A 19353-nucleotide genomic window follows, 5' to 3' on the forward strand; every position below is an offset into this window, starting at 1 on the left:
AACTCTTCTGCAGTAATATCCCTGTTAAATATCGCATTAAAAGTTAGACGCTTTTGGTGTAACTGGGGTTTTAACAGCGTAGCGAGTGCTAAACAAAGGTTATGGCCCTGAAAAACTAATTGTAATTGGTTAGAGTTTAAAATGTATCCATTTTAATAAAAAATAAAATTTAAGAAACTTTAAAAAAATAGAATGTTTTTAAAAAAAAGTTTGTTCATCTTTATTTCAGGTTTGACTTTTCCCCATGTGACAGTCCAATCTTTATTTTGCTCTATATAACATTTTTTTTTAAATTCGAATTAAAGGAGCTTACCCACTACCTGGTTCGCCGTCTGCAAGAATTCTGTGTTTTGATTGGCTGCTTAGACAGCCTGTTGACATCACGACAGCTCACATTAGGGATTCCCCATTAACTTGTGTGGATTTCAATTCCACGTCAGAAAAGCCGAACTTCTCGCCACAGAGATCACAAGATCTTTGTGGAAAGCTTTCAGGACCAGTGGTGAACGCCGTTGCTTCGCTGCTGACCACAAATTACGGGCCCTTAATTCCTCTTTGTAAAATATTCAGTGACTTTGTCAGTTACATTCATATTGCTACATTTCACTGGTAGTAAATGAAGCAACAGAGACAACCTATATATACTGATGAAATGTCTAAAGAACGCGAGATTAACTGCAATGAATTAAAATGGTATTGCACTGCATATGTTATCAGGAAATTTGTTGTTTTATTAAATCCTGAATAGATTACAGTCAATACAGAATGCATTTGTCTCAACTATTACACAGAAGAGTTTCCTTTTAAATACAATAAGTTTCAAAAAGTAGGAAATTGTTGCGGGAGAGAATACTGAGATTTTTCCGGGAGCAGCCTTCGACCTTTGCTGCAGAGATGTCTATTGGCTGACCCGCTGCCGATTGACCACAATCCCTTGCTGTGGTGTATTCTAATTAGAAAGGCAGGAAAATACCGAGCAGGTTATCAGCGGCGAGATCGGTGCCCTAGATGGCGGAATTTACGCTGTACGTACATACATCGCCAATCTCACCGTTGCAGGAAAATCTAGGCCAATACCCGAGATCAACATTGGTGATGGTAACGCAATTCCTTAATACAAAAGAGTGAGACAAACCAGCTCGCTGCATTTAAAGGGGACTGTCTGCATAAATAAGTGTTTGTAAAATGGAGTGGTTGTGGCAAAGAGCATTGATGCCTTTATGGGATTCTAGATAAACACATGAGGGAGAAAGGAATATAAGTTTATGTTGATGGGGTTAGATGAAGTAGGGTTGGTGGAGGCTCGTGTGGAGCATAAACACCAGCACAGACCAGTTGGGCCGAATGGCCTATTGCTTGCTGTAAATTTCTATGTAAAATCCTTTCCTGCTTGTTTGTGAGAGCAACTTGGAAGAGCTCCCTGTCATTTGTACAGCAAAGTCACAGGACAAGTGGCAGAATGATGAATTGTAATGTGATTTCTACCATCCCAACACACCGTGGCGTAATATTCCAACTCAGTACACGCCTGGAAAAGTGAGGGTCAAAAATTAACTCCACGTGTTTGTGAAACAAAAAAGTTTGGCAAACACTTTTTCAAGAAGTTGTTGTCCCTGTAAAGCTCCTGTAAATGGTTAATCCCTAGGAGAACAAATTAACAAAATTGATTGAGAGAATTGACACCACAACAGTGAACAGGAAAAGTTCTGACATGGTTTGATAATATAAACAGATGACCATCTTTAGTAGCAGTTGATAGTCTTGAACCATGTTCTCTCTGAATTGACTTTGAACTCAAAACAGTTGCAAAAATGCTTTTATAAAGCAGTTATATTGATTGAGGTCCTGTTTTTTGGCAAGGGACAACATTAAGGCCGTTAAACATGAAATGCTTTGAATCAACTAATTTTTTGTAGAAAGATTCACCAACTGGATTTGTTGATTTTGATGTTTCATTCATTAATGATCTGGTGGCAGTGAGATTTTTAATCCATTTACACAAAACTAGATGGCAAATTCTCTGATCCATGTCTCATTAAAATGTGCTGCTGGAAAAAAAAACTATTACTTCCGGTTCCATTAAGGTCAATAAATCTTTAAAAACTACTTGCTAAACTAAAATGGACAAACGCGGTTTGTATTAATAGCTTTTATCATCTGTGCATGTATCAAAATCTGAAAAATTCATAAACTTACAGCGAGACAAAAATCAGTCAGAAAACGAGACAACTTTAACAATTTGTTCCAATACAGCAACAAGATCAATCCTGTCCAGAAATAGATTCATATCAATTTCTTGTAAAGAACTTCACAGTAAAAGAATAAGAAAACCTTGATCAAATTATATTAAAAGAACATCCTCTTTGAAAAATCCGTGCGACAAGACTATAAAATCAAACTGAACATTTTTTTTTAAAAAACGAGATTAAAAAAAAGATTGTAATCAATGAAAACAACATGAAAGTAATTCTGTGGAGAAAGAGAAAGAAAGAAAGACTTGCATTTATATAGTGTCTTTCATGACCTCAGGACATCCCAGAGCGCTTTTACAGCCAATGAAGTAATTTTGAAGTGTAGGCACTGTTGTAATGCAGGAAACGCAGCAGCCAATTTGCTCCCATGAGCAGATGATCTGTTTTCGTGATGTTGGTTGAGGGATAAATATATTTAACGTTTCAGGTCAATGATCTTTCCTCAGCCATCGGCCTGAAACGTTAACTCGGTTTCTCTCTCTCTCTCTCTCTCTCTCTCTCTCTCTCTCTCTCCACAGATGCCGCCTGACCTGCTGCGTATTTCCAGCATTTTCTGTTTTTATTTCCAGATTTCCAGCATATGCAATATTTTGCTGTGTTAGAAAGTAATTCTGGAAGAGCGTTGATGGAACTGCTGGCTGATTAAGGAAGTGGTTGAAAGTGTGACCAGCAAACTGCACGGGTCCAGCCAAAAAACCCATCATTGATCTGTGTTATTCTGCTACACGGTCAACAAGGATGGGATGTGCCAAGCCCTTTCTTGCAGTCAAGTGGCTGCTGCAGTATTACACACACTTCTTAGTGTGAGAAAGAGAAACTGCACATCTCATTTTAAAATGGCTTTACTGACAGAGTATTTGAAACCCATGCACATTAGTTCACAATACATTACAACAGATGGAAAATCTGCTGTGCATGTGTGCCGATGTATGATGAGTCAAATAGAATTTTTTTATAAAGTTTTTTTTTTAAATTTAAAAAATAAAAAGTTGCACCTCTCAGCTATTTTAGAAACCTGGAGCCAGTTCATATCCCTTTCCGCCAGCAATCCGAGGCATCATTACAAACTCGCTGTAAAACCACATGACTTATTTTCCAGTTACGTATGGCTACAGTTACTGTAGCCCTTGTAGCTTTCCCCGAAAGCCTTTCAAGATGGCAAAAAGGGAGTTTAAAACAAAAAGCTTGCTTTATTGATATTTTCTTTAATTAAAACAAAGTGATCTTAAACATGATAAGAAGGCTGAGGTATGTTCACATAATGTTCATTATTTTCAGCACATTTATTATCTATAAACCTTGCGCCTTTCAAAAGGGTGCATTCTCTGGCAACCATGCACAGACCAACAACAGTACTAGAAGATAAGTCCAAGAGAACCTCTACTGCAGAACACTTGTGATGCAAGCAAACCAAAATAAAATAGCAATATTTGTTAAAATTATTAATGAATGTTGTCACCTGAGGAGTTAATCTTCCAGGTTCATAGCTTTTTAAAAAAAAATATAGCAAATCAATTTTTTTTTTATACATAAAAAGGCTGGTTGATTTCCATGGAATCAATTAGTTTGCTTAATCCAACTCAATCTTTTGACCAGCCTGGCTGCTCGTCTCCCTCCCCGCACCCCGCCACACCACCCGCTCCTTCACATCGGCTCTGACAGATGTGCGAATCAGCAACTGGATGGCGACTATAAAAGATTAAAAGGGCATTTATATTTTGTCCACACATAAAAGCTACAGTAACCACCGGAGTAAATGAGACACGATGAGATTGTAAAGCTCAAGGTTGTAGGTTATATAAAGCCAGTGCATGGTTTAAAAAAAAGATTGAGTGTATGTACACCATCGTATAAAGAGATAAATAAAAAACAACAAAAAGTGTGCACCCTGTACAATACGTAGTTTTACAAATTAAACTTTGTTTTCTCAATAAAAAATATAATTATATTCAAGTAGATTGCAGTTCTCAGGGTAGCCTTCTATAGCACAGCAAGCCGCATTTTCACAGTTTTCCCCCCCCTTCTACGTTTCCTCTTCAGTAACCAATGGGACTGAAACGTACATTTTTTATCTCCAACTCCAGTTGTTTCACACGGACTTCCTTCTGTGCCACCTGTTCCCGCAGCCTCCGAATCTCCTCTTGTTGCCGGTAAAACATCTGGAGAAGCTGGTTGAAGTTAAACAAAAACATTTTTAAATGAAAATGTATTTTTTGATTAAATATTTGAAATGTTACCCTCCAAAACAGCCTAAATTGGTTGAGCCTAGTTATATAAATTCATAGCAAAATTAAAGCCCATGGGATTAAAGGGGCAGTGGCTGCTTGAGTACGGAATTGGCAAAGGGACAGAATGCAGAGAGTAGTCGTGAATCTCAGCGGGTCAGGCAGTATTGGTGGAGCGAAAAACAGAGTTAATGCTTCAGGTCGATGACCCTTCGTCAGAACTGGCGAATGTTCAAAAAGAACAGATTCTTAAGAAGCACTGAAAGGGGGAGGGGAAGAAAGAACAAAAGGGAAGGTCTGTGATAGGGTGGAAGGCAGGAGAGATTAGAGAGACAAAAGGGATGATGGGCCAAATTGAAATGGTAATGGCCAGAGTTAGAAAAAGGTTAATCTAGATAGGGTGTGAATGACGGAATAATGACCAGCTGCCATTGGAGACAAAGAAAAAAAAACATAAGATCAGTGGGTGGGGGGGGGGGGGGGGGGGGGGGTGGGAGGTAAGAGAGGGAGCCAAAGATAGTCAGAGATTATGTTCTGAAATTGTTGAACTTGATGTTGAGTCCAGAAGGCTGTAAAGTACCTAAACGAAAGATGAGGTGCTGTTCCTCGAGCTTGCGTTGAGCTTCATTGGAACAAAGTCCGAGGACGGAGGTATCAGAGTGGGTGTGGAGTGGAAAATTAAAGTGACAGGCGACCAGAAGCTCAGGGTCACACTTACGGACTGAACGGAGGTGTTCCGCAAAGTGGTCACCCAATCTACGCTTGGTCTCCCCCATGTCGCTCTACCTGGGATTTGATACTGCAATCAGCCGTCTCAATTTCTCTGTTCCCCTCGCTCACTCCAACCTACCTCCCTCTGAACTTTTAGCACTCTGCTTGCTCAGATCCAATCCCAACCTTGTCATTAAACCTGTTGTTGTTTGGCGACCTCTACCTTGCAGAGGCTGATCGCCAACTCTCTGACACCTCCTCCTACCTTTCTCCCTGGACCATGACCCCACCACTGAACATCAAGCCATCATTTCCCAGACTGTCACTGACCTCGTCTCCTCTGGAGATCTTCCCTCGACAGCCACCAACCTCATAGTCCCCCAAATCTGCACAGCCCGCTTTGACCTCCTTCCCAAGATCCATAAACAGGACTGCCCCTGTAGACCCATCATTTCAGCCTGTTCTTGCCCCACAGAACTTATTTCTTCCTATCTTGACTCTGTTTTTTCTCCCTTTGTTCACTCTCATCCCACCTGCATTCGCGACTCCTCCGACACCCTCCGTCAGTTTCCAGTTTCCTGGCCCCAACCGTCTACTTTTCACCATGGACTTCCAATTCCCACCCCCCGCCCAACCAGGATGGCCTGAACACGCTCCACTTCTTCCTCGAGCAGAGGCCCAACCAGTTCCCATCCACCACCACCCTCCTCTGCCTGGCTGAACTTGTTCTCACATTGAACAACTTCTCCTTTAACTCCACTCACTTTCTCCAAATTAAAGGTGTTGCTTCGTGGGATATGTGGAACATTCTTTGTTCCAGTCCTAGTCGGGCCCTCTCCCTGTAAGAATTCGCCGAAAACATCGGCGTAAACTTTTTGGACATTGCTACTATGTTTTCTGTTACAGCAGAAGAGCAGACAGCTGAAATGGAACAGGTCCAAACATGTCCCACAGGAATACGCATCAGCTGGGCGGGGATGGGTCAACGGCTGTAAGCAGGAACATCATGGTTGATGGGTTCCCACTTCATGACAAAAGGCGCCCATCAGTGAGACATTAAATAAAGTGGCCGGTGTTTAGGCCATCGAAAGACAAAGGAAATGATGTGGCCACCCGGACTTTTCAGAGCCAGATCCACAGGAAGAGGCCCAGTAACAAAGACAGGCTGGAGAGGTGTCTTGTTTTGCAGTTGGACTGCCTCAGACGAACAGACAGTTGAACTTTTGGTGCGAGAAGAAGCATTTTTGCAGGTATAAGAGACGGCAGTTTGCAGCCATCTCTCTCTCCCCTCTTCGACGCCTGCTTGCGTCGTTCAACGCACAAGGACTGAGCACTCCGTCTGGGACGGAGAGAAGAAAGACCATCTATGAGCAAAGAGAGCCTCGCTATTTCGACTGGGAAGCTGACCTTGAAACTGGACTTGAATACCACAGATTGGGACAGAACCAGAAGATACGCCTCATCGGGAGAAGCAGCGAGTAAGCCAGAGGGGTAATTGGTGAGCATTTATCCCAGCCCACACATCTTTAAGACCACCGCATAGTGTGAAAGGGTGTTGTGTGTCCCAAATAAGCCTTCGGGGTTTTAGTGGGGAGGTTTTCTGCACGGATCATAGGTGTACGCACATTCTGTTGGACAGATTTCAGTGGTGCACTTTTGAATCCGAGCAGGGGTGTTTTAGATGTGGGTACTTTGCGTTGGGGCCTGTTTAGATGGGCCAGGGTGTGTTGTACTGTGTTTTACACCATCAGGGTGTGTTTTTACGGGGTGCAGGTTGTGCTTTAACTTGAATAAAAGCTTTGCGACGGTTGAGACCGAAAGATCTGTCTATGACTGTATATTACTGTTCATGACTATAATTCCGGTGTCTAGAACTGTTGTAAGAGGGGTGATTCGAAACCACCAAGGGCAAAACCACTTGCATCCCTCACCTCTTTTTCCAGTACATTGATGATTATATCGGTACCGTTTCCTGCTCTCGCCCTGAACTGGAACATTTCATTCACTTTGCATCCAATTTTCCCTCAACTTCACATGGTCCATATTTGAACCCTTCCCTTCCCTTCCTCGACTTCTCTGTCTCCATTTCTGGGGATAGGCTTTCGACCAGTATCGACTGTAAGCTCACTGACTCCCACAGCTACCTGGACTACACTTCCTCCCACCCCGTATCCAGTAAGGACTCCATTCCATTCTCCCAGTTTCTCCGTCTCCGCCGTGGTTAACATGGCCCTCGACCGTGTCCGTTCTATTTCCCGCACACTCTGCTCTCACCCCTTCCCCTCCCTCTCAGAACCATGACAGGGTTCCCCTTGTCCTCTCCTTTCACCCCACCAGCCTCCACGTTGAACGGATCCATCCGCCGCCATTTCCGCCACCTCCAGCGTGATCCCACCACCAATCACATCTTCCCCTCCCCTCTCAGCATTCCGAAGGGACCACTCCCTCCGCGACACCCTGGTCCATTCCACAGTCACCCACAGCACCCCCTCCCCTTCCCACAGCAGCTTTCCGTGCAATCGCAGGAGATGCAACACCTGCCCTTTTACCTCCTCCCATCCCATTATCCAGGGCCCCAAATACTCCTTCCAGGTGAAACAGCAATTTACTTGTACTTCTTTAGTAAACTGTATTCGCTGCTCACGATGCGGTCTCCTCTACATTGGGGAGACCAAACGCAGATTGGGTGACCGCTTTGCGGAACACCTCCGTTCAGTCCGTAAGTGTGACCGAGTTTCTGGTTGCCTGTCACTTTAATTCCCTGCTCCATTCCCACTCCAGCATCTCCGTCCACGGACTCCTGCACTGTTCCAATGAAGCTCAATGCAAGCTCAAGGAACAGCACCTCATCTTTTATTTAGGCACTTTACAGCCATCTGGACTCAACATCGAGTTCAACAATTTCAGAGCATAACCTCTGCCCATCTCTTTGTCTCCAATGGCAGCTGGTCATTATTCTGCAATTCACACCCTATCTAGACTAAGCTTTTTCTAACTTCGGCCATTACCATTTCAATTCGGCCCATCATCCCTTTTGGCTCTCTAATCTCTCCTGCTTTCCACCTTATCATCGACCTTCCCTTATGTTCTTTCTTCCCCTCCCCCTTTCAGTGCTTCTTAAGAATGTGTTATTTTCAAACATTCACCAGTTCTGATGAAAGGTCATCGACCTGAAACGTTAACTCTATTTTACTCTACACAGATGCTGCCTGACCCGCTGAGATTTCAAGCATTTTCTGTTTTTATTTCAGACTCCAGCACCCGCAGTATTTTGCTTTTGTGTTGGAGCAGTGTTGAATGTCTGTTTTTGAGACTGGAGGGAAGTGTACTGCGGTGTTCCCTATTAGCACCACTGCTCTTTTTGATATATATTAATGACCTGGATCTCGGTATGCAGGGCATAATTTCAAAGTCTGCAGATGTCACAAAACTCAGAAATGTAGTAAACGGTGAGGAGGATAGTAGCAGACTGGTGAAATAGACAGACACATGACATTAATATAATTCAACAGAGAAGTGTGAAGTAATACATTTTGGTAGGAAGAATGAAGAGAGGCAATATAAATTACATGGTACAATTTAAAAGAGGGTGCAGTAAGAGAGAGACTTGAAGTTGGCCAGATCCTGGGCTTTATAAATAAAGGCATAGAGTACGAGAGCAAGGAACTCATGCTAAACCTTTAAAGATCACTGGATGGACCCCAGCTGGGGTACTGTGGCCAATGACGTGCACTAGACTTTAGAAAGGATGTCAAGGCCTTGGAGAAGGTGCCGAGGAGATTTACTAGAATGGTACCAGGAATGAGGAACTTCAGTTATCTGGAGAGACCAGAGAAGCTGGGATTGTTCACTTTAGAGCAGAGAAGGTTAAAGGGAGATTTAATAGAAGTGTTCAAAATTATGACGGGTTTGAATAGAATAGATAAGGAGAACGAGTTTCCACTGGCGGGAGGGTCGGTAACCAGAGGACATAGATTTAAGGTCATTGATAAATGAACCAGAGGAGAGATGAGGAAAATTGGTTTAACGCAGAGAGTTATGAATGCACTGCCTGAAATGCACTTCCACTGCGGTGGAAGCAGATTCAATAGTAACTTTCAAAGGGGAATTGGATAAATACTTGCAAAGGATAAAAATTGCTGGGCTATGGGGAAAGCACTAGGGAGTGGGACTAATTGGACAGCTCTTTCAAAGGCACAATGGGCCGAACAGCCTCCTTCTGTGCGGTATCATTCAAAGATAAAGATCTGATAGACAACCTCCTAAAAAGGCTAGATCAGGTGACTTTGGGGATGGGCAGTGGTGGACAGAGGGAAGAGAAGGTCGTAGATAATCAATGGGGCTAAGTTAGTCAGGTAAACCTATTTAAGAGAAAAGTGGGAAGACAACAGTCTAGCAAACTGGGGTAGATGTCATAGATGTCTGAAGGCACAGTCTAGTACAGCTGAGAAAAATAAAGTTTTATATAGGCTAATTCAAGGGATAGTGGTGTGAAGATAGTATATCATAGGGACTAATCAGAAAAAATGTTGATATTTCATATCTTACCTCATTCTCTGTTTTGGGAGCAGGACACTCCGACAGATCATACCCATTTGATATCAAACCCTTTTTCTGCTCTTGTACTTTCTCGGTGTTCCTTTGTTCCCGTCTTTCCTGAACTGCATTTGCCGGCAGGTGCTCTGTATTAATGCGATCAGGTGGGTCCCACAACTCGTTACCTTTCTTCCGAGGGGAGGACTGCAGGGTGTTACAACCGGGCTTTAAGGACATGAATATAGGATCTGAAACAGTAAATGTGGAAAAATGTGACTAAAACCATGACAAATGCCATTACTAAGTAAGGATGACAAATTATGAGCTAAGTTGTTGAGCTGAAAAACCTGTGTAATGTGTGATGTGTGATGTCAACTGTTGCTCACTAGGTAGCATTCTCACCTCGGAGGCAGAAGGTTGTGTGTTGAAGTCCCACTCCAGAGACTTGAGCACAAAAATCCAGGCTGACACTCTCAGTGCAGTACTGGGGGAATGCTGCACTGTCGGAGGTGCCATCTTTAGGATGAGAGGTTAAACCAAGGCCCCCCCCCCCCCACCATCAGCTCTCTTGGGTAGACATAAATATTTCGAAGAAAAGCAGGAAAGTTATCCCTGGTGTCCTGGCCAGTATTTATCCTTCAACCAAAATCACCAAAACAAATTATCTGCTCATTATCACATTGCTGTTGGTGGGATCTTGCTGTGCATAAATTGTGACGGTTACAACAGTGACAACACTTCAAAAATACTTTCCTTTCCTTCTGAGATTCTATTCTTCCTCTATCCAATTTTGCAAACCACATTAATGCTTTCAACCAGATTGGTATGAATTACAAGTTTTATGCCTCATGCCTGTCAGTAACTCTAGTCATTGCACCTCTATTGGATGATGCTCAGAAAGGCCACGACGCGGCCTTGCACAACAATGGAGGTAAAACCAATATAGTCCAACTCGACTAACATCACTTGCTGATCATTCAAAGCCTAGCTCTGCATTACTTCACGGCCTCAGACCATTCAGATGTCAAACGGAAAGACAGTTGCACAATAATTAGGGAAGCACAGGGCTCGAGAGTTTGTTTAAAAGGAGCTGCTCGCCCATGCACGATGTAAGGGAGACGAGGATGCCAGCTCTGCCTATTAATCACAGCAGCTGGACTGATCTGGGAGCGGTCAGCCCAATGTATCAAGTGCAGCACAATCAACTACTGTGGGACTGGGGTCAGTTTGCCAACACTCAGTGTGCTAACCAGACTGAAATTAGAGTGGTCTATATAGTCAGGGGGTAGGGCAAGCACAGTAATAGTAAGTAAAAAGTTGAATATTTAGTCAGTTATGTGAAATATACAGCCACTGGAGTGTTAACTGCAAGACCAATCTTTGGCATCATAATACAAGAACCTGCCAAGCATCCATAGCCAAAACTGTGCGTCTTAGGCAGACAACCACACTTAATGTGAAAGTGGCAGACAATTTCTGTGTGAAGTTCGTAAGAGTGGTTGAGACGAATAGCATAGATGCATTTAAAGGGAAGCTAGATAGATACATGAGAGAGAAAGGAATAGAAGGATATGCTGATAGGGCGAGATGAAGAGGGGTGGGGGGAGGCTCGTGTGGGGCATAAACACCGGCATAGAGCAGTCGGTCGAGGAGGCGGGAGCTCGGAGCAGTGCGAGTCCGGGGTCGGCGAGAGGCGTACCGATACAGCTGCAGTGGGGACAGAAGGCAAAAAAGTAAAAGAAATCGAAAGGTGATGTCACAGCCAAGCGGCTAAGTGATTGGCTGGTGATTGGGGAGCAGTTTTTCTTTTTCTTTTCTATTTCAGTAAGTAACTTAAGTTGCCAAAATTAAGTTAATCTAGGGGTTAAGTCATGGCAGGAGAGCTCGGACACGTGTTATGCTCCTCCTGTACCATGTGGGAAATCAGGGACGCTTTCGGTGTTCCCGACGACTACGTGTGCGGGAAGTGTGTCCGCCTCCAGCTCCTGACGGACCGCATTGCGGCACTGGAGCTGTGGGTGGATTCACTCTGGAGCATCCACAATGCTGAGAATGATGTGAATAGCACGTTTAGCGAGTTGGTCTTACCGCAGGTAAAGGGTACACAGCCAGATAGGGAATGGAAGACCAGCAGGAAGATCAGTGCAGGGAAGGTAGTGCAGGGATCCCCTGCGGTCATCCCCCTGCAAAACAGATACACTGCTTTGGGTACTGTTGAGGGGGATGACTCATCAGGGGAGAGCAGCAGCATCCAGGTTCATGGCACCGTGGCAGGCTCTGCTGCACAGGAGGGCAGGAAAAAGAGTGGGAGAGCAATAGTGATAGGGGATTCGATTGTAAGGGGAATAGATAGGCGTTTCTGTGGCCGCAACAGAGACTCCAGGATAGTATGTTGCCTCCCTGGTGCAAGGGTCAAGGTTGTCTCGGAGCGGGTACAGGACATTCTGAAAAGGGAGGGTGAACAGCCAGTTGTCATGGTGCACATTGGTACCAACGATATAGGTAAAAAATGGGATGAGGTCCTACGAGATGAATTTAAGGAGCTAGGAGATAAATTAAAAAGTAGGACATAAAAAGTAGTAATCTCGGGATTGCTACCAGTGCCACATGCTAGTCAGAGTAGGAATCGCAGGATAGCTCAGATGAATACGTGGTTTGAGCAGTGGTGCAGCAGGGAGGGATTCAAATTCCTCGGGCATTGGAACCGGTTCTGGGGGAGGTGGGACCAGTACAAGCCGGACGGTCTGCACCTGGGCAGGACCGGAACCAATGTCCGAGGGGGAGTGTTTGCGAGTGCTGTTGGGGAGGAGTTAAACAGATATGGAAGGGGGATGGGAACCAATGCAGGGAGACAGAGGGAAACAAAATGGAGACACAAGCAAAAGGCAGAGAGATGAGGAAAAGTGGAGGGCAGAGAAACCCAAGGCAAAAAACAAAAAGGACCACTGTACAGCAAAATTCTAAAGGGTCAAAGTGTAATAAAAAGACAAGCCTGAAAGCTCTGTGCCTCAATGCAAGGAGTATTCGGAACCCAGGAGAGGACTCTGAGCTAGTTAGAGTGGGTGAGAGCTCAGATGAACAGGACCCCAAGAAAGAATGCAAAAGGCAGGAGGCAACAGAGCAGAGTAGCACTGGGGTAAGGGTAAACCACAAGGTGATAGGAAGGGACAATATGTATGAATATAAGGGGACTGCAGGAGGGGTCAAAACTAAAAATCATGGTTTAAAAACTAGTATTAAAACACTCTACCTAAACGCATGCAGCATTCGAAATAAAGTAAATGAGTTGATGGCACAAATCATTACAAATGGGTATGATTTGGTGGCCATTACAGAAACGTGATTGCAGGGTGACCAAGACTGGGAATTAAACATACAGGGGTATCTGACAATTCGGAAAGATAGACAAGAAGGGAAAGGAGGTGGGGTAGCTCTGTTAATAAAGGTTGATATCAGGGCAGTTGTGAGAGATGATATTGACTCCAATGAACAAAATGTTGAATCATTGTGGGTGGAGATTAGAGATAGTAAGGGGAAAAAGTCACTGGTGGGCGTAGATTATAAGCCCCCAAATAATAAATTCACGGTGGGGCGGACAATAATCAAGGGAATAATGGAGGCATGTGAAAAAGGAACGGCAGTAATCATGGGGGATTTTAATCTACATATATCGATTGGTCAAATCAAATCGCACGGGGTAGCCTGGAGGAGGAATTCATAGAATACATATGGGATTGTTTCTTAGAACAGTATGTTACAGAACCTACAAGGGAGCAAGCTATCTTAGATCTGGTCCTGTGTAATGAGTCAGGAATAATAAACGAATAAAAGAGTAAAAGATCCTCTCGGAATGAGTGATTACAGTATGGTTGAATTTGTAATACAGATTGAGGGTGAGGAAGTAGTGTCTCAAACGAGCGTACTATGCTTAAACAAAGGGGACAACAGTGGGATGAGGGCAGAGTTGGCTAAAGTAGACTGGGAACACAGACTAAACGGTGGCACAATTGAGGAACAGTGGAGGACTTTTAAGGAGCTCTTTCATAGTGCTCAACAAAAATATATTCCAGTGAAAAAGAAGGGCGGTAAGAAAAGGGATAACCAGCCGTGGATAACCAAGGAAATAAATGAGAGTATCAAATTAAAAACCAATGCATTTAAGGTGGCCAAGGTTAGTGGGAAACTAGAAGATTGGGAAAATTTTAAACGACAGCAAAGAATGACTAAGAAAGCAATAAAGAAAGGAAAGCTAGATTATGAAAGTAAATTTGTGCAAAACATAAAAACAGATAGTAAAAGCTTTTACTGATATATAAAATGGAAGAGAGTGACTAAAGTAAATGTTGGTCCCTTAGAAGATGAGAAGGGGGATTTAATAATGGGAAATGTGGAAATGGCTGAGACCTTAAACAATTATTTTGCTTCGGTCTTCACAGTGGAAGACACAAAAACCATGCCAAAAATTGCTGGTCACGGGAATGTGGGAAGGGAGGACCTTGAGACAATCACTATCACTAGGGGGGTAGTGCTGGAAAGGACTAATGGGACTCAAGGTAGACAAGTCCCCAGGTCTTGATGAAATGCATCCCAGGGTATTAAAAGAGATGGCGGATGTTATAGCAGATGCATTCGTTATAATCTACCAAAATTCTCTGGACTCTGGGGAGGTACCAGCGGATTGGAAAGCAGCTAATGTAACGCCTATGTTTAAAAAAGGGGGCAGACAAAAGGCAGGTAACTATAGGTCGGTTAGTTTAACATCTGTAGTGGGGAAAATGCTTGAAGCTATCATTAAAGAAGAAATAGCGGGACATCTAGATAGGAATAGTGCAATCAAGCAGACGCAACATGGATTCATGAAGGGGAGATCATGTTTAACTAATTTACTGGAATTCTTTGAGAATATAACTAGCATGGTGGATAGAGGTGTACCGATGGATGTGGTGTATTTAGATTTCCAAAAGGCATTCGATAAGGTGCCACACAAAAGGTTACTGCAGAAGGTAAAGGTACGCGGAGTCAGAGGAAATGTATTAGCATGGATCGGGAATTGGCTGGCTAACAGAAAGCAGAGAGTCGGGATAAATGGGTCCTTTTTGGGTTGGAAATCGGTGGTTAGTGGTGTGCCACAGGGATCGGTGCTGGGACCACAACTGTTTACAATATACATAGATGACCTGGAAGAAGGGACAGAGTGTAGTGTAACAAAATTTGCAGATGACACAAAGATTAGTGGGAAAGCGGATTGTGTAGAGGACACAGAGAGGCTGCAAAGAGATTTAGATAGGTTAAGCGAATGGGCTAAGGTTTGGCAGATGGAATACAATGTCGGAAAATGTGAGGTCATCCACCTTGGGGAAAGAAACAGTAAAGGGAATATTATTTGAATGGGGAGAAATTACAACATACTGCGGTGCACAGGGACCTGGGGATCCTTGTGCATGAATCCCAAAAAGTTAGTTTGCAGGTGCAGCAGGTAATCAGGAAGACGAATGGAATGTTGGCCTTCATTGCGAGAGGGATGGAGTACAAAAGCAGGGAGGTCCTGCTGCAACTGTACAGGGTATTGGTGAGGCCGCACCTGGATTACTGCGTGCAGTTTTGGTCACCTTACTTAAGGAAGGATATACTGGCTTTGAAGGGGGTACAGAGACGATTCACTAGGCTGATTCCGGAGATGAGGGGGTTACCTTATGATGATAGATTGAGTAGACTGGGTCTTTACTCATTGGAGTTCAGAAGGATGAGGGGTGATCTTATAGAAACATTTAAAATAATAAAAGGGATAGACAAGATAGAGGCAGAGAGGTTGTTTCCACTGCTCAGGGAGACTAGAACTAGGAGGCACAGCCTCAAAATACGGGGGAGCTAATTTAAAACCGAGTTGAGAAGGAATTTCTTCTCCCAGAGGGTTGTGAATCTGTGGAATTCTCTGCCCAAGGAAGCAGTTGAGGCTAGCTCATTGAATGTATTCAAATCACAGATAGATTTTTAACCAATAAGGGAATTAAGGGTTATGGGGAGAGGGCGGGTAAGTGGAGCTGAGTCCACGGCCAGATAAGAACATAAGAACATAAGAATTAGGAACAGGAGTAGGCCATCGAGCCCCTCGAGCCTGCTCCGCCATTCAATAAGATCATGGCTGATCTGGTCGTGGACTCAGCTCCACTTACCCGCCCTCTCCCCGTAACCCTTAATGGTTAAAAATCTATCTATCTTTGACTTGAAAACATTCAATGAGCTAGCCTCAACTGCTTCCTTGGGCAGAGAATTCCACAGATTCACAACCCTCTGGGAGAAGAAATTCTTTCTCAACTCGGTTTTAAATTGGCTCCTCCGTATTTTGAGGCTGTGCCCCCTAGTTCTAGTCTCCCCGACCAGTGGAAACAACCTCTCTGCCTCTATCTTGTCTGTCCCTTTCATGATTTTAAATGTTTCTATAAGATCACCCCTCATCCTTCTGAACTCCAAGGAGTAAAGACCCAGTCTACTCAATCTATCATCATAAGGTAATCCCCTCATTTCTGGAATCAGCCTAGTGAATCGTCTCTGTACCCCTTCCAAAGCTAGTATATCCTTCCTTAAGTAAGGTGACCAAAACTGCACGCAGTACTCCAGGTGCGGCCTTACCAATACCTTATACAGTTGCAGCAAGACCTCCCTGCTTTTGTACTCCACCCCTGTCGCAATGAAGGCCAACATTCCATTTGCCTTCCTGATTACCTGCTGCACCTGCAAACTAACCTTTTGGGATTCATGCACAAGGACCCCCAGGTCACTCTGCACCACAGCATGTTGTAATTTCTCCCCATTCAAATAATATTCCCTTTTACTGTTTTCCTTCCCAAGGTGGATGACCTCACACTTTCCGACATTGTATTCCATCTGCCAAACCTTAGCCCATTCGCTTAATCTATCCAAATCTCCTTGCAGCCTCTCTGAGTCCTCTACACAACCCGCTTTCCCACTAATCCTAGTGTCATCTGCAAATTCCGTTGCACTACACTCTGTCCCCTCTTCCAGGTCATCTATGTATATTGTAAACAGTTGTGGTCCCAGCACCGATCCCTGTGGCACACCACTAACCACCGACCTCCAACCGGAAAAGGACCCATCCATCCCGACTCTCTGCTTTCTGTTCGCCAGCCAATTCTCGATCCATGCTAATACATTTCCTCTGACTCCGCGTACCTGTATCCTCTGCAGTAACCTTTTGTGTGGCACCTTATCGAATGCCTTTTGGAAATCCAAATACACCACATCCATCGGTACACCTCTATCCACCATGCTCGTTATATCCTCAAAGAATTCCAGTAAGTTAGTTAAACATGATTTCCCCTTCATCAATCCACGCCGTGTCCGCCCGACCGCACCACCCCCATCCATACGTCCCGCTACCTCCTCCTCAATGATAGTTTCAAGCACCCTCCCCACCACAGATGTCAAACCAACCGGCCCATAGTCACCTGCCTTTTGTCTGCCCCCTTTTTTAAACAGAAGCATTACATTAGCTGCTTTCCAATCCGCTGGTACCTCACCAGAGTCCAGAGAATTTTGGTAGATTATAACGAATGCATCCGCTATAACTTCCGCCATCTCTTTCAATACCCTGGGATGCATTTCATCAGGACCAGGGGACTTGTCTACCTTCAGTCCCATTAGCCTGTCCAGCACTACCCCCCTAGTGATAGTGATTGTCTCAAGGTCCTCCCTTCCCACATTCCTGTGGCCTGCAAATTTTGGCATGGTCCCTGTGTCTTCCACCGTGAAGACGGAAGCAAAACAATTGTCCAAGGTCTCAGCCATTTCCACATCTCCCACCACTAAATCCCCCCTTTCATCCTCCAAGGGACCAACATCCACTTTAGTCATTCTTTTCCGCCCTATATATCTGTAAAAGCTTTTACCATCTGTCCCCATGTTTTGCGCAAGTTTACCTTCGCAATCCATCCTCCCCCTCCTCATTGCTTTTTTAGTCATTCTTTGCTGTTGCTTAAAATTTTCCCAATCCTCTAGTTTCCCACTAAACCGTAGCCACCTTATACGCATTGGTCTTTGACTTGACACCCTCCCCCATTTTCTTGGTTATCCACGGGTGGCCATCCCCTCTCTTGCCGCCCCTCCCCTTCACTGGAACATACCTTTGCTGCGCACCATGAAAGAGCCCCCCAAAAGTCCTCCACTGTTCCTCAATTGTGCCACCGTTTAGTCCTTGTTTCCAGTCCACCCTAGCCAACTCTGCCCTCATCCCACTGCAGTCCCCCCTGCCCAAGCATAGCACGCTCTTTTCTGACACAACTTCATCCTCAATCCGTATCACAAACTCAACCATATTGTGATCACCCATTCCGAGAGGATCCCTTACGAGGAGATTGTTTATTTTCCTTTCTCACTACACAGGACCAGATCCAAGCTGGCCCGCTCCCCCGCAGGCTCTGCCACACACTGTTTCAAGAAACAATCCCGCACGCACTCCACGAATTCCTCCTCCAGGCTACCCCGCGCGACTCGATCTGACCAATCGATATGCAGGTTAAAATCCCCCACGATCACTGCCGCTCCTCCTTCACATGCCTCCATTATTCCCCCGATTATTGCCCGCCCCACCGTGAAGCTACCATTTGGGGGCCTATAAACCACGCCGACCAGTGACCCCTTCCCTCTACTATCTCTAATCTCCACCCACAACGACTCAACACTTTGTTCATTGGAGCCAATATCATCCCTCACAACTGCCCTGATATCATCTTTTATCAACAGAGCCACCCCACCTCCCCTCCCGCCTATCCTTCTGAATCGTCAGACACCCCCGTATGTTTAATTCCCAGTCTTGGCCACCTTGCAACCACGTTTCTGTAATGGCCACCAAATCATACCTATTTGTAATGATTTGTGCCGTCAACTCATTTACTCCATTTCGAATGCTGCGTGCATTTAGGTAGAGTGTTTTCATCCCAGCCTTCAAACCATGATCTCTAGCCTTGACCCCTCCTGCAGCCCCCCCATATTCAGTGGCCCTTTTTGTTTCTTGCCTTTGGTTTCTCCACCCCTCACCTTCACCTCTGTCTCCCTCTGTCTCCCTGTATTGGTTCCCATCCCCCTGCCATACCAGTTCAACTCCTCACCAACAGCACTAGCAAACACTCCCCCTAGGACATTGGTTCCGGTCCTGCCCAAGTGCAGACCGTCCAGTTTGTACTGGTCCCACCTCCACCTGAACCTGTTCCAATGCCCCACGAATTTGAATCCCTCCCTGCTGCACCACTGCTCAAGCCACGTATTCATCTGTGCTATCCTGCGATTCCTACCCTGACTAGCACATGGCACTGGTAGCAATCCCGAGATTACTACTTTTGAGGTCCGACTTTTAAAATTTAGCTCCTAGCTCCTTACATTCGTCTCGTAGGACCTCATCCCTCTTTTTACTTATGTCATTGGCACCAATGTGCACCACGACAACTGGCCGTTCTCCCTCCCTTCCCAGAATGTCCTGCACTCGCTCGGAGACATCCCCGACCCCTGCACCAGGGAGGCAACACACCATCCTGGAGTCTCGATTGCGGCCGCAGAAACGCCCATCCACTCCCCCTATGATCGAATCCCCCATCATCATCGCTCTCCCACTCTTC

General features: G+C 44.8%; 1 protein-coding gene across 7 annotated transcripts in view; it reads right to left on the reverse strand.

The window, feature by feature from the left end:
• Window positions 1-217: 217 nt before the first annotated feature.
• Window positions 218-19353, reverse strand: part of LOC139268821 (coronin-2B-like) — a 204173-nt gene continuing 185037 nt past the window's right edge. For all 7 annotated transcript variants that reach the window (XM_070887594.1, XM_070887569.1, XM_070887585.1 and 4 more), the window contains 2 exons: window positions 9737-9972; window positions 218-4420 (listed from right to left, as the gene is read on the reverse strand). In XM_070887594.1, the coding sequence (XP_070743695.1) occupies window positions 4289-4420; window positions 9737-9972 (368 nt within the window). In that variant the 3' untranslated portion in view covers window positions 218-4288. The remainder of the gene's footprint in view (window positions 4421-9736; window positions 9973-19353) is intronic.

This window comes from Pristiophorus japonicus, chromosome 1 (genome assembly GCF_044704955.1).
Source record: "Pristiophorus japonicus isolate sPriJap1 chromosome 1, sPriJap1.hap1, whole genome shotgun sequence".
Classification (NCBI taxonomy): Eukaryota; Metazoa; Chordata; class Chondrichthyes; family Pristiophoridae; genus Pristiophorus; species Pristiophorus japonicus.